The sequence below is a fragment of the Oncorhynchus kisutch genome, linkage group LG2 (assembly GCF_002021735.2).
Source record: "Oncorhynchus kisutch isolate 150728-3 linkage group LG2, Okis_V2, whole genome shotgun sequence".
NCBI lineage: Eukaryota > Metazoa > Chordata > Actinopteri > Salmoniformes > Salmonidae > Oncorhynchus > Oncorhynchus kisutch.
In genome coordinates this window covers 20,056,103-20,070,050 of record NC_034175.2, presented here as the reverse complement: position 1 = coordinate 20,070,050, position 13,948 = coordinate 20,056,103, and the positions used below count along the sequence as shown (strand labels likewise).

At 40.4% G+C, this 13,948-nt stretch overlaps 2 protein-coding genes across 3 annotated transcripts; one reads left to right on the top strand and one right to left on the bottom strand.

The window, feature by feature from the left end:
• Positions 1-1,411: 1,411 nt before the first annotated feature.
• efhb (EF-hand domain family, member B) lies at positions 1,412-8,909 on the top strand. 2 transcript variants are annotated; one of them, XM_020507830.2, is made up of 13 exons: positions 1,412-1,669; positions 1,826-1,888; positions 2,169-2,312; positions 2,740-2,920; positions 3,040-3,150; positions 3,390-3,519; positions 3,655-3,738; positions 3,875-3,942; positions 4,131-4,285; positions 6,437-6,644; positions 6,770-6,991; positions 8,128-8,309; positions 8,608-8,909. In XM_020507830.2, exons 1-13 carry the CDS (start codon positions 1,601-1,603, stop codon positions 8,752-8,754), a joined length of 1,764 nt encoding a protein of 587 aa, XP_020363419.1. In that variant the 5' UTR covers positions 1,412-1,600; the 3' UTR covers positions 8,755-8,909. The 2 variants fall into 2 exon arrangements, with proteins under 2 accessions (XP_020363419.1, XP_020363428.1); XM_020507839.2 differs by lacking the exons at positions 1,412-1,669; positions 1,826-1,888 and having other exon boundaries at positions 2,202-2,312; positions 2,606-2,920.
• Positions 8,910-10,370: 1,461 nt separating this feature from the next.
• Positions 10,371-13,703, bottom strand: LOC109908982 (m-AAA protease-interacting protein 1, mitochondrial). Its single transcript, XM_020507818.2, has 5 exons — positions 13,121-13,703; positions 12,860-12,931; positions 12,553-12,679; positions 12,262-12,406; positions 10,371-11,060 (listed from the first exon to the last, which is right to left on the bottom strand). Exons 1-5 carry the CDS (start codon positions 13,547-13,549, stop codon positions 10,976-10,978), a joined length of 858 nt encoding a protein of 285 aa, XP_020363407.1. The 5' UTR covers positions 13,550-13,703; the 3' UTR covers positions 10,371-10,975.
• Between the last annotated feature and the right edge of the window lie 245 nt (positions 13,704-13,948).

The window sequence follows — 13,948 nt, the reverse complement described above, 5'->3', positions numbered from 1 at the left end:
CGTGTTAAAGGGGCAATCTGCACTTGAAACAACAACGCGTTCAAATTACCCCGCCACTGTTTCGGTAAAATCTGAGGGATGGGACTGGAGAAATGTAACAGCTCTCAAATTAATAGACAGATCTATGGATACAAGGACTGGCAATCCATGGTATCAACATTATAGTTTGAACTATGTTTTGAGGTTATACAGCGTTTGTTTACATGTACTTTGTTGGAGTAAAACAAACGTATATTTAGGGTTCTGATGGGGTCCGACAGTTGAACTAAGTTCAATAGGCATTTATAAGTTATATTTTTTAAGAAATAATTGGTACATATAATTAATTTACAAGTCCAAAAATCAATGTAGCAACTGCAGATTGGCTCTTTAATGAAAGGATCAGGGAAACTAATCGTTTTATAAGGCAAAGAGGAAATGTTACACAAGTGTGCTAACTAATTCACAAAAAAACCTTTGTAACAAATGACGTATGCAACTTTATGTCATAACATGCCATACTGCCAAAGTGTAGGCTAAAGGCAAACATGGGCATGCATTTGCAATGTTCATAATCATACAGGTTCTTAATTGGGGTTGGTTGGGATTTAACCATTGTTTCTTTAACATTTCTTAGTTTGGGTCTGAAAAAAATTGTTTCCATTTATCAGTTTCAAAGACAAGTCATTACATTATATATATATATATATTTACAAAAACTTTAATTATTCAATACATTCTAAATCACCATAACATAAATCAGCATAGATGCGGTAAACGGAACGCAGAGTTTCCATTGCCCAGATTGGCGCACATCCAACAAATCCGTCATGATGTATGCATTGTAGAAGGCCCACAATGTGGTTACTTGAGACCGATTAGGATATATTTAGCTGTTTTTGCTTTAGAAGTTGTCCCTTTTCAGGTTTAGAATAAGTGTCTGCTAAATGCTAACTCCCTTTCAGATAAACTGGTTAGCATAGCTAGCATGCAGAAATCAGTAGTGGTAGTCTGTCGTTGATTGGTGACAATGACATGAACATGTGCTGGGGTTGACATCTATACAAGCATTATACTCCAATTTTTACCTCAACATAGTGTGAAATATACAAACAATAGCCTAAATGTAGGCACATTTTGCTGGGAGGCAATGAGAAGATTGGGATATTTCCCTCACGGATCTTTTTTACACGCGTTTCCATGTGAATTCCATTGTTTTGATCGAGTTTGATTGACCTCTTTACGCTGGAGTCATATTTTCACCGCATAGTAAAAAATACATTTAAAAAATGTTTTTTTTAAACAATAAAAAAATAAAAAAAAATAAAAAATAATTGCCATAGTAATTATAACAAGGTAGAATTTTGGTGTCTTTATTCTAGAACACTTGCACAGTAAGCCTATAATTATAGCGCCAATCAGATCAAGCCTCGGTTTCCTAGTGGCGGTTGCCATGTGACTCGAGATAAACATTCTATCAGAATGTCCTGGAATTTGATACAAAGTAGCCATCTTAAGCTTCTCTCTTCAGAATGAAACATTGTAACTAGCAACTAGACATGTAAACCCGTGTTGAGTAGGCTACATATTTTTTATAGCAACTTGTTGATACGCTAACTTTATGAATATGATAGAAAGGAATGCAACCAACACCTGGAAATACACCGAAAGTTTACCGAATATTCGAAGGGTAACAAGCAAATAGCCTTGGTAGCCTAGTTATTTCTTTGTGTTTGACTGATTCATCTGGTAACTATTTTATCTCGCAAGATGTGCGTATATGATGTGGTCTACTGTAAATGCATGTTACCATACTGTATGTCTATGATATCCCCATGTCACCTAGGCTGGGAAACTTATTCCTGTAGGTGACAGAGCTAAGACTTGCTTACAAGAAATATCACCCAAGGTAAGTTGAGATCGTGCTGCCAAATAATAAACATAAATATGATATAGCTAGATCAACACACTAACTGAATTAACATCACTACCAAACTGTCCTGAATGGCAATATACAATAGGATCTGACGTGCCTGGGATATACAGTGCAGTCCTTTGTCATTCTCCTTTTTGCCTCAGCAGCATGTTTAGGGTGGGTGGGGGGGGGGGGGGGGGGGGAGATTGTGCACAAGTGCATGTGTCTGTTTGTGTGGGTGTATATTCACTGCCTCACACCTTCCTTTTTAAAGCCCCAAACTCCACCAGTAGTGAGGAAGTTTCTCAACACAACACGCCCAGGTGCAGGGGCTATCCGAGTGTTCCATGGGAAAGCCAACGACCCTGATATTGCCAGTACTCTAGTTCATGGAGTGAGCAGCCAAGCTTCTATTTCTGTGAGTAGAGGCCTAAATAAACAGACATGTATAGTGAGTTTTAAGCTAACTAGCCTCAGGTTTTCATGTTACAGATGTAGGATCTTGTAGTGATCTTTGATCACTATTTTGTTGCTGAGAATTTTTACTGCATGACAGGAAATGCAAACTTGTAGTGTTGTCATGGTTTAAAAATGCTTCTAAAGTTTCTAATTTCCAGACTTGATTTGCCCTAACAAAAAATGTATCAAACGCTACAGAAAATGTCCATTAATTATAATCCACATAATAATTCAAATTTCCTGTTGTTGCAGGATTGTTTTCCTGCTGTAGCAAACTGGCTAAAATGAAGATCCTACATCTGTAGATGCATTTAACATGGTAGAGATCATCCACACATTCATTCATGGAATTGGTATGGTTGCATTTGTTCCTGTATTTCCTACAGGGTGGATTAGTGATCAACCCACCACCTAAGACCATCTATCAACAGAGGTTACATCAGCTCAGTGAAGCTGGGTATTCCACCAATCAAAAAGCCCCCCTGGGCAGGTCACATGATCAAAGCCCTGGGCTTCCAAATTGTCTCGACATTGGCAATGCCACATTTGGTGTGAAATCCCCCAAAAGTGAGTCAGACAATAAAGAAAGACCCTAGAAGCTACAATGTGTCACGATGAACATTCATATTATGACTGAAAGACATATCCACAAGCCTTCATGTACAAGTGTGTTCCTTCTGATCCAGGTGCAGCTGCAGGTGTGATTATCAACCCACCTAAAAGTGCGGAGCAGGTGGCGACAGAGGCTCAGGAGGGACACCAGTCTTATATCCGCTCCCACAATGCCTACTTTGTCAGTGAGTATTGTGGACATTTGTCTCTCTTTGGTTCTGACAATGTTCAAATGGGGACTTCATTTTGGCTTGAAAGTCATTTATATGCTATTCAACATGTTGTTTAACACATTGATTTAACAACCATAATTTTCAGACACATTTCTGAAGAAACACCATAGCCAGTGGTTAAACACACAAGTCGATATTTCTCTGTTTGATTTTAGCCTGGGTAAATCCATCATAACTGTGTTGTGTCCCAGGTGAACAAGTTGATAGGAAATACAAGTGGAGCCATTATGGAAAGGATGGCAGGTTCGGAGTGCCTACTCCCCACCACAACGATGGACGCAGTGTCTCCAAATCTCTCCACTGGTTGTGTGATACTCAGAAGTAAGAAATTATCCTAGCTTATGTTTATTCAATACACTTGACTTCTTATTGCTCATCACCATTCAGTGTCACACAATGCATTGCCAATAGTCATGACATCAAATGTTGATTTGTGTACTGCTATTTTGCCAATAGGCATAACAGTGCAAAGTTTGTTTCTCGGAGATGTGATGACTTCAGGGAAAGGACACAGCCACAGATTGGCAAAGTGCATGACCCGTAAGTCTATCACATTAACTCTTTAATGCAGATCTATTTAAATGCCTGTTCAGTGTACATTCCAGACCTGTGTATTGCACAACTCATGCCAAGCTACTACAGCAGCTTTAATTCCTCTGTTCCCGGCCTTTTACAGCATAGCAGACACATTGAAAGTGCCAGCAGGTCACACATTTGGAATCTTGATGCGGCCAGATGACTTTGGTGAGTCAAATTTGAATTAATAAATGGACACATATTCATAAAAGGACACATATTGAGTTTTCTATTACAATGCCAGTATGAAATTGGTAAAAATGGGTCAAGCTATAATGTAGTCTAGAGGGGTGACCAAAATGTAAGCCTTTTGTTATTGTTTGAAGATTAAGAATTTGGTTAAACTTTCTCCACAGGTGCAGGTGACCTTCTCCACTCAACCCCTCCAGCAGAGTACCAGAAAGGCACAGACAGACGGCGCACCCTGGTCAGTGCTGTACGCCAGCACCTCAAGAAGGTCAACTTCCACCACTTTAACTCCCTGCTGCAGGCCTTCAGGCACTACGACAAGGTAACATACAGTGCATTCGGAAGGTACCCCTTGACTTTTTCCAAATTTTGTTACGTTACAGCCTTATTCTAAAATGGATTAAATAAATCCTCATCAATCTACACACAATACCCCATAATGACAAAGCAAAAACATGTTTTTAGAAGTCTTTGCAAATTTATTACAAATAAAAAACAAATACCTTATTTACATAAGTATCCAGACCCTTTGCTATGAGACTTGAAATTGAGCTCAGGTGCATGCTGTTTCCATTGATCATCCTTGAGATGTGTCTACAACTTGATTGGAGTTCACCTATGGTACATTTAATTAATTGGACATGATTTGTAAAGGCACACACCTGCCTATATAAGGTCCCACAGATGACAGTGCATGTCAGAGCAAAAACCAAGCCATGAGGTCGAAGGAATTTTCTGTAGAGATCCAAGACAGGATTGTGTCAAGGCACAGATCTGGGGAAGGGTACCAAAAAATGTCTGCAGCATTGGAGATCCCATGGACACAGTGGCCTCCATCATTCTTAAATGGAAGAAGTTTGGAACCGCCAAGACTCTTCCTAGAGTTGGCCGCCTGGCCAAACTGAGGAATTGGGGGAGAAGGGTCTAAGCCAGGGAGGTGACCAAGAACCTGATTGTCACTCTGACAGAGTTTCAGAGTTCTTCTGTGGAGATGGGAGAACCTCCCAGAAGGACAACAATCTCTGCAGCATTTCACTAATCAGGCCTTTATAGTAGTAACCAGGCGGAAGCCATTCTTCAGTAAAAGGCACATGACAGCCCGTGTGGAGTTTGCCAAAATGCACCTAAAGGACTCTCAGACCATGAAAAACAAGATTCTTTGGTCTGATGAAACCAAGATTGAACTATTTGACCTGAATGCTAAGCGTCACGTCTGGAGAACACCTGGCATCATCCCTAGGGTGGTGGTGGCAGCATCATGCTGTGGGGATGTTTTTCAGCGGCAGGGACTGGGGGACTATTCAGGATAGAGAGAAAGATGAATGGAGAAAAGTACAGAGCGATCCTTGATGAAAACCTGCTCCAGAGTGCTGAGGACCTCAGACTTGGGCGACGGTTCACCTTCCAACAGGACAATAACCCTAAGCACACAGCCAAGACAACACAGAAGTGGCTTTGAGATAAGTCTCTGAATGTCCTTGAGTGGCTCAGCCAGAGCCCGGACTTGAACCCGATCTAACATCTCTGGAAAGACCTGAAAATAGCTGTGTTGAGACGCTCCACACCCAACCTGACAGAGCTTGAGAGGATCTGCAGAGAAGAATGGCAGAAACTCCCCAAATACAGGTGTGCCAAGCTTGTAGCATCATACCCAAGAAGACTCGAGGCTGTTATCCCTGTCAAAGGTGCTTCAACAAAGGACTGAGTAAAGGGTCTGAATACTTATGTAAATGTAGATTTAAAAAAAAACATGTAATACATTTGCAAAAATGTCTAAAAACCTGTTTTTGCTTTGTCATTATGGGGTATTGTGTGTAGATTGATGAGGGGGAATAAATAATTTAATACATTTTAGAATAAGGCTGTATCGTAACAATGTGGGAAAAGCAAAGGTGTCTGAATGCACTGTATATACTGTATTAACTTGATAATATCACAGAATTTCTAAACCCAAGGCACAACATCGCAATACTTCTGGGAAAGCTTTGCGAAGCAGACTCGACCGACCAGACATGGGTTTGGGGTCTGCAAGTCAATGGGAGAAGTGAAAAATGATTCCTTAGTTGTTGATTTTCCTGGAATCTAAAGGAACAACCTAGATTCAAGCCAATGTCGAAAGTAGCTGACCATGTTAGTACTCCAACTTTGAAAGTGGCTGACTCATTTTCATAAAAAACGACTTAATATCGAAGGAGCGCCTCTGATTTGATTGCCTGCACATGCGCAGTTTGGCGTGAGACTACCATTAGGCCTGATGAGATGTTTCTGCGCATGAGCTTAGCTAACCAACATCGCCATGACATCGCCTACAAGCATGATCTGGGATTTCTATTGGAGAATCAGTTTCTAGATATCTTCATACTATACTGTCTTTGATAATATTATGTTGGTTTGAGATAGACACAACCTCTGTTCAGTCTCTGTGTGTGTGCTACGTGCGTGCGTTTGTGTTTGTGTGTGTGCGACTCCACAGAAGGGTCAGGGTGTGATCGACAAGGAGGACCTGCAGGACGTGTGTCATCAGTTTAACCTGGACCTGAGTGGGCCGATGCTGGATGACTTGATGGAGTACTGTGACGTGGACAAAGACGGACTCATCAACTTTCTGGAGTTTGCCAACTTCCTCAACTGGAAGGACAAAATGCCCATCAGTAAAGTGGAGCAGCGCATTCTGACCAGTGGTTAGTTACAGTGTCTAAGCATAGAAATATAATTACTAGAAGGCTCATTCCCATTCAAGTCAATGTTCTGTGATTGATGGACTGGCAGTAATTCTATTCCCTTTTGATTGACAACTCTACCTCAGAGTGTAAGACCAGCACAGCCCCAGATAACATGCAGAGAGAGACTCTCACTGTGAGACCTGCAGCCTCAGAGGCTTTGGCCAGACCAGAGGACCTGGAGCCTGCAGAGGTGGGCAGCATGCTGAAGACCCCCAAGACCCTCAACAGACCCAGGACCATCCAGGACCGCTTCATCACCTCCTCCTCTCTCATCCGGGCTGTCGTGGGTGGTCTCCCTACAACCGGTCAGTTGTGGTTGTGTTGTCTTGTAACACTTCACTGTCCAGGTTTACCTCAAATTACAGTAAATAGATATTTAGGTGAAAGATGCATGAAGAATTTGATATACACTACCGTTCAAAAGTTTGGTGTCACTAAGATATTTCCTGGTTTTGAAAGAAAAGCACATTTTTTTTGTCCATTTGAAAATAACATCAGATTGATCAGAAATACAGTGTAGCCATTGTTAATGTTGTAAATGACTTGTGTAGCTGGAAACAGCAGATTTTTTTTATGGAATATCTACATAGGCATACAGAGGCCCATTATCAGCAACCATCACTCCTGAATTCCAATGGCACGTTGTGTTAGCTAATCCAAGTTGATCATTTTAAAAGGCTAATTGATCATTAGAAAACCCTTTTGCAATTGTTAGCACAGATGAAAGCTGTTTTGCTGATTTCAAAGAAGCAATAAAACTGGCCTTCTTTAGACTAGTTGAGTATCTGGAGCATCAGCATTGGTGGGTTCAACTACAGGCTCAAAATGGTCAGAAACAAAGACTTCTCTTCTGAAACTCATTAGTCTATTCTTGTTCTGAGAAATGAACTCTGCCTTCTTGGCAGAGTTCCTGTGTCCAGTGTTTGTGTTCTTTTGCGCCCATCTTAATCTTTTCTTTTTATTGGTCAGTCTGAGATATGGCTTTTTCTTTGCAACTCTGCCTAGAAGGCCAGCATCACGGAGTCGCCTCTTCACTGTTGACGTTGAGACTGGTGTTTTGAGGGTTGGTTGCTGATAATTGTGTGCACCTATGTAGATATTCCATAAAAATCAGCCGTTTCCAACTACAATAGTAATTTACAACATTAACAATGTCTACACTGTATTTCTGATCAATTTGATGTTATTTTAATGGACCAAAAAATCTGCTTTTCTTTCAAAAACAAGGACATTTCTAAGCGACTCCAAACGTTTGAATGGTAGTGTAATTCCCATACTTCTCAAAAAAAAATTAGGCGACGGACATTTCTCCGAGATTCAGCACACGATTTCTGACATTTGTATCTTTGCATTACAATGGACTGGTAGTCCTTTCCCCCCTGCTTCTCTACATTGTGTGAATCATATTCTCACTGTATAATTCTGACATCTTTCCACATAGACTATCGTATGTACGGGACTCCCACAGTGCGCACCGACCTGGCGGCCCCGCGGATCAAGCGCGTCAGCGACAGCACTAACTACGGTGACCAGACCACGGCCTTTGACCTCCTGTATCCTACGCTGCACTCCCTAAGGGGAGTCCACAAGGAGCACTTCTTCTGCCCCCGCACCAAAGAGGAGGTACAGAATACCAATGAACCCACTGAAGAATCAAGGGAGAGAAAGAAAGATATGGTCTAGTAGATATTATAGAATAGCACTGGGACACACAGTACCATGTGGAGGTTTTGTGGGATTTTGTTACAGCATTCAAAATGTAGGAAAAAAACATTGTTTAAAAAAATTATAATTGGTATGAACAATTCTGCCATTGGAGAAGTGATTGACACAAAATGTTATTGAAATAGGAGGGAGCATAAGCAAATCATTTGTGAAAGACATCTTCTGATTCTTATTTCCGCCTCAATTTCCTTTTCAGATTGCTGACATATTCCGAAATGTGGGCGTGAGTATTTCCGCGGAGACATTTGAGGAGGTGTGGAAACTGGCATCCATGAGACACCCCACTGGGGACGTGTGTGTGGAGATTTTCCGGGACGTTCTAAAGGAAATTCAAGCTAATTAAATCTGAATAGTATCTTTTACCACCTCAGTATCTATTCCGTGAAAGAATGTACTTCAAGTATTACATATACTACATAAGTGTTATACTTCTTTTTTTCCTGTGAGACTAACTATTAATTGTCATATTAACTGTCATTAAAATTATTTTTGATTGTGGACTATAATGTATTTTCTTATGTTGAGAGCAATAAGCTGTTGCTAGAATAAGTAAAACATTTTTTCTGCTTCTAACTACTGCTAACTGAATGCTTACCCTTCCTGCAAGTGATAATACACAGTATCTACTCCTGAAACCTAAGTAAATATTGAGAATTATGAGTACCATCATGCCATCGGAGTCTTATCATTTGAAGTCCTATTTATTCTGTCGCACTCTTTGATTAGATTTACACACACACATTTACTATTTTATTAGTCAGTGTTATAATGTCAATCTGTCAATCCTAATTACATATGTGGCCACAGCCTTAGACACACAAACACACAGGTGTGCGTACATACACGCAGGCGTGCGAAAACACCCACCTACTGTACTGTTGAAGTAATTGTTTGGAGAACAATATCAACTTGAATAACCAGATGAATAAAAGGTACAGTGTGCATTCACTAATCCATGTCAAATCCCAACAACACAGAAATATGTGTTAATAAACACAACAAATTAGCTTTTGTCTGTGTTTTATCACTTGAATTATTCTACTACTGTAAATTACCATTTAACAATCTGACACCCTGGCGTGGTGAATTGGCTAATATGCTATAAACATATTCACTAGCATTTTAACATAAGTAAAGCGATCCACACTCATAATCACATTAGGAATAACCAGGAAGCGTCTCTAACCAGAACCCCCTACGCACCTGCCCATATTACCACGCCTGGAAATTATGATAATCCACACCCATATTTCATTATGCGTGAATGAATGCTTACTAATGAAGGAATTGTCTCTCTATTTGATGCATCATTAATAGTGTGATTTAAGAGTTGACAGAATTGGATGACACAACGTTCAATAGCCTGTCAGTGTTATTTTTTTAGATTGTATTTTATTTAACATTTATTTAACTAGGCAAGTCAGTTCAGGACAAATTCTTATTTACAATGAGGGCCTAATAGAGGATGTCTGATTTTGGCACTGGTATAATACATTACAGTACACCGACATCTGTGATTCCTTTGAGATAATCATAATGTAAGATATTTGGGTCCCACAAAGTACAACTTAAAAAGGCTTTAAATAGCATACATAAAGGCTTCCTAGCACTACATAAAGGCTTCACAAATCAGCTAAGCATCTGTCATACTCTATAACTGATGCATAAAAGGTGACATAACCATTACCACTGTAGGGTGAATTGCCAAATGTGACATAACACACTTTGTATGACATGTGCTCATAGATTATTTGTGAAGAATTTATGCTATATAAAGCCTTTACAAGTTGTACTTCCTTTAAAGTGGAACCGGTATGTGTATACTATCCTATCCTTGTTTTTTCCCAAACTAAACCGAGGTCACTCGTATTAAATGTGTATCATATAAACACCTATACGAGGATAAAGGGACCTGCCAGTCATTATCCAACAGCTTTCAATAAACACTCATTCATATTGTGATTTGTGTAACACTATCGCCCCCTTCTGCTGAGGATTGTTGTGTTTATTAATTGTGTCTTACCTTTATAGATGCAATGAGGTATCAATTTTACTTCTGAATAATCAGACAACTAAGTTGTTTCTGGACAATACAGAACAACAGTTTAAACCTGTGATACTGTTTCAAAGAGACAAAAGCTCATACAGTATCACCATGAAGCAGTTTATTTTGTTCTGGGACAAACTGTAACAGCAGGGATATTGTAGGCACTAATTGTTCATGCTGAGGAGATTCAGATAAAGTCTATTGTTCCCAACAAACCTCAGATCGGAGAACTTAGGGAGAAATAATACATCTGTATTTCAGTGTGTAGGGCTCTGGTTCCATCCAGTCCACCCTACAAGCAGCTAGGACTCAAGGTGACTCTTCTGTTGACTTGTAATGGTTCAGTTGAGTTTGGGTGCGCTTGGCTGAGTACAATGGTCCTGCTGATTGAAGTCCTGTTGGTTAATAATGTTTTGTTGTGTTGAATGTTGTCGGAACTGAATTAGGTCAACGGTGCTGTGTATGCTTGGTCTGATGCTGTATCCAGGTGACAGAGGTGTTCATGGGTCTTGTCCAATCACCCAATCTGTTTCCAGTGCCAGTGCCAGATGTTAGTGACTGTCCAATCAGGTTCAGCTCCCCTGGTCAGCTCCCGGTGAAATCTGAGAGGAGAGAGGGAGGGAGGGAGGGAGGGAGGGAGGGAGGGAGGGAGGGAGGGAGGGAGGGAGGGAGGGAGGGAGGGAGGGAGAAAGGGGGGAGAGGGAGAGAAACACATTAAAATTAGATTTAATAGGAATTGCTTTAGATTGTTCTATGGTGTTTTAGCACCTCTGCAAAGGGACAAGAGAAGTAGAGTGAATGAGACAGAGAGAGAGCAAGAGAGTGTGACGACAAATATTGTTTATGGAGTATACTTTTGAAGATGAGAAAAGTTGTTTCCAAACAGCTGAGGGAAGACCATTGAAACCAATGCTGACAAACAACCAAACTAATCTTCCCACCATCACCTTGAAAATAAGGTGAAGCATCTTAACAGAGCTCTCTTATCCTGCCAAACTGTGTCTCAGCAATGAAAGGGGAAACATAGGAAGTATGACAGGCTTTTAGAAAAGAGTTTAAGACCTGAAACAATGAGAGTGAGATTCTGGCCAACTAGATAGGTGGGTATTAGGTATGACAACCAAACCGTGTGGTCCAATTCCTAACGGGATTTCTGAGAAGGAATGGGAGAAGAAGCTTGATCCTACTCCGTGGATCGGAGGTGGATTTAATTCCTGTCATTGTGCTTGGAGCAAATCGCGTAAGTGATTCAGACCAAATCAGAAGTTACAGCACTGAAACTTTCTCTTCAATTGGTTATCCATAGGCGTACTTTTATAGCACTTAGGAAGTGATATAACACATTAATAACACTGTCAACATGGCTGTCATAACACACTACAATACTATGAGACGTAATACAAAAAAATATATAAAAGAATCAAGAGCAACTACAATGTGCTTTCTTTATACACAATATAACTAACTATCTCACATAGAGGTTTGTATGTTTGTATGTTTCCCATACTTCCCCCAACCTTTCTCTATGAGATGCAGAAAATTAAGTCTCTTGGTTAAATGTTTCCATTACTTTTTGTGGGTTCACATATATGGAGAAAGTAAAGAAAATATTGACAAACTCTCGCATATCAAATCTCTGTTTATCCATCAAGATAGAGATTAAGAATTGGTGGAGACACAGCACTAAAAACTATTTAATTCATATTTAAACATATTTAAGTAAATTTTAGGGAGACTTAATAATTATAATCCAAACATTTGGATGTGTGAAATGAATATTGATTAGTTGGATGCCATGCTTACTCATAGACAGCTGTCACTATCTTCTTCTGTGGGCCGTCTTCTTCAGTGGCGGCCATTTTGAATATCTTGGTACTCTCCGGGTCCTCAGGAACATCAGCAGTGGACATATGCCAGAACCTCATCACAATGAAGCAAAACTTCCTACCTGAGAATAAGCAGGGAAACAGAGAGTTAACAAAAGACAAATATACAGAAACAGTGAAGTAGGACAAAGTTATGCATCACACTAACTCACACACACACTCGCGCATGCTCACACGCACACACACACACACACACACACAGCAATACCATTTGAATCAAAAACTATGGAAACTTCCTCTGGCAGAATAAATATAATATCGTCCAATGAGATAGCTAGATGTCTTCTTTGGGTTTCTGAGAGAGCCCTACACCTCTGTTGCGCATAGACCACCATCTGAAATGAAACCAGATAAGACACAGCTTATGGGACATGGCTATAATTGGGGCCATTGATTCGTCAGAAAACTGATAAAGGAATCTAAAACAGGACACAACACTTTGTCTTTACAATAGACTATAGTTTAGATCAATATAAAATAGGACTTTGGAGATGGTATGAGTACCGGTAGGCTACCTCTGTTGATACCAACCCTCTCAGCTCCTCAAAGTTGCCATTGGACATCATGGTGGAGACATGGACCAGTGCCTATTGCAAAGACCAGGTCAGTCAAGTGTCTAGTTCACATTTGCCAATGTGTAGTTTCTAATATCCCAAACATATATGATGAATACAGTGAGTTATGACCCTATCATAGAGCTGACATAACCCTTATCCAATAAGGGATATAATGATATACCAAAGAGAAGCCTATATATAACACCTGAGAAACCATACCTGCTTGACTCCATTGTCAAATTCCACATTGTTAATGCCCAATTGAAAATAGAGTTCTATCAGGTAGATGTGGACTTTATTCCGAATCCACGTGAGTGGATCAGGGATGCCGACAACTGTGATGCCATGATGACCATGGCCGCCAGTGCGCTTCCGTTCATTCTCGCTCTCTGTGCAGTAGTGTCTGTATTTCTCATGGGAGAAAACCACACTTTGTCGCCGCAAGTTATGCAAGCTACATCGTGCGGTCGGTTCTCCATGCGGACCCGCGGTGCACGTATAGATAGACGTCGATGAACGGCATAGGGGCTGTTTTGACATTGTGGAATAGGTCCTATTCAAGGGGGAAGCCAGCGATGACACGTATGAGCGCTTTACTAACCCGCGGAGCTCACGGCACGTGGCGATACATGTAAACCGCTGCATCATGCCAACGCACCTGCGAAAGCAAAACGATATAGTATAATTTTCATTCTGGATTTTGATAGAAAGCAATATGCATTCTCCTGTGTGGTTCTTCCGGCAAACTTATGTAACTGTCCGATGCTGTACCCATAATCCTTATGGAAAATACACAACATTTACTGTACCTACAATATCCAGTAGAGGGAACTAAATGTCTACAATTCAGTCTTGTACATATGGATAGTTTCACAACTAAAATTGTCGGGAGAAAATATGCACGTTTCTGAGCGTAAAATATTCCCCATGGAACCTTGAATTGCAGAAGTTCTGTAAGGTCTTATTTCTAAAACGTTGCATTCCAGAACCATGCCTTTAAAGCTGCGATATGTAACTTTTTGGGTGACGACCAAATGCACATAGACA

Excerpts from the sequence above, each read along its gene's own strand:
- efhb (XM_020507830.2), top strand. The coding sequence starts at position 1,601 with ATGAATATGATAGAAAGGAATGCAACCAACACCTGGAAATACACCGAA. Across the intron at positions 3,943-4,130 it reads GATGCGGCCAGATGACTTTG|GTGCAGGTGACCTTCTCCAC; the intron begins GTGAGTCAAATT and ends CTTTCTCCACAG. Across the intron at positions 6,992-8,127 it reads GGGTGGTCTCCCTACAACCG|ACTATCGTATGTACGGGACT; the intron begins GTCAGTTGTGGT and ends CTTTCCACATAG.
- LOC109908982 (XM_020507818.2), bottom strand. The coding sequence starts at position 13,549 with ATGATGCAGCGGTTTACATGTATCGCCACGTGCCGTGAGCTCCGCGGG. Across the intron at positions 12,680-12,859 it reads GAGGGTTGGTATCAACAGAG|ATGGTGGTCTATGCGCAACA; the intron begins GTAGCCTACCGG and ends GTTTCATTTCAG. Across the intron at positions 12,407-12,552 it reads CATAGTTTTTGATTCAAATG|GTAGGAAGTTTTGCTTCATT; the intron begins GTATTGCTGTGT and ends GCTTATTCTCAG.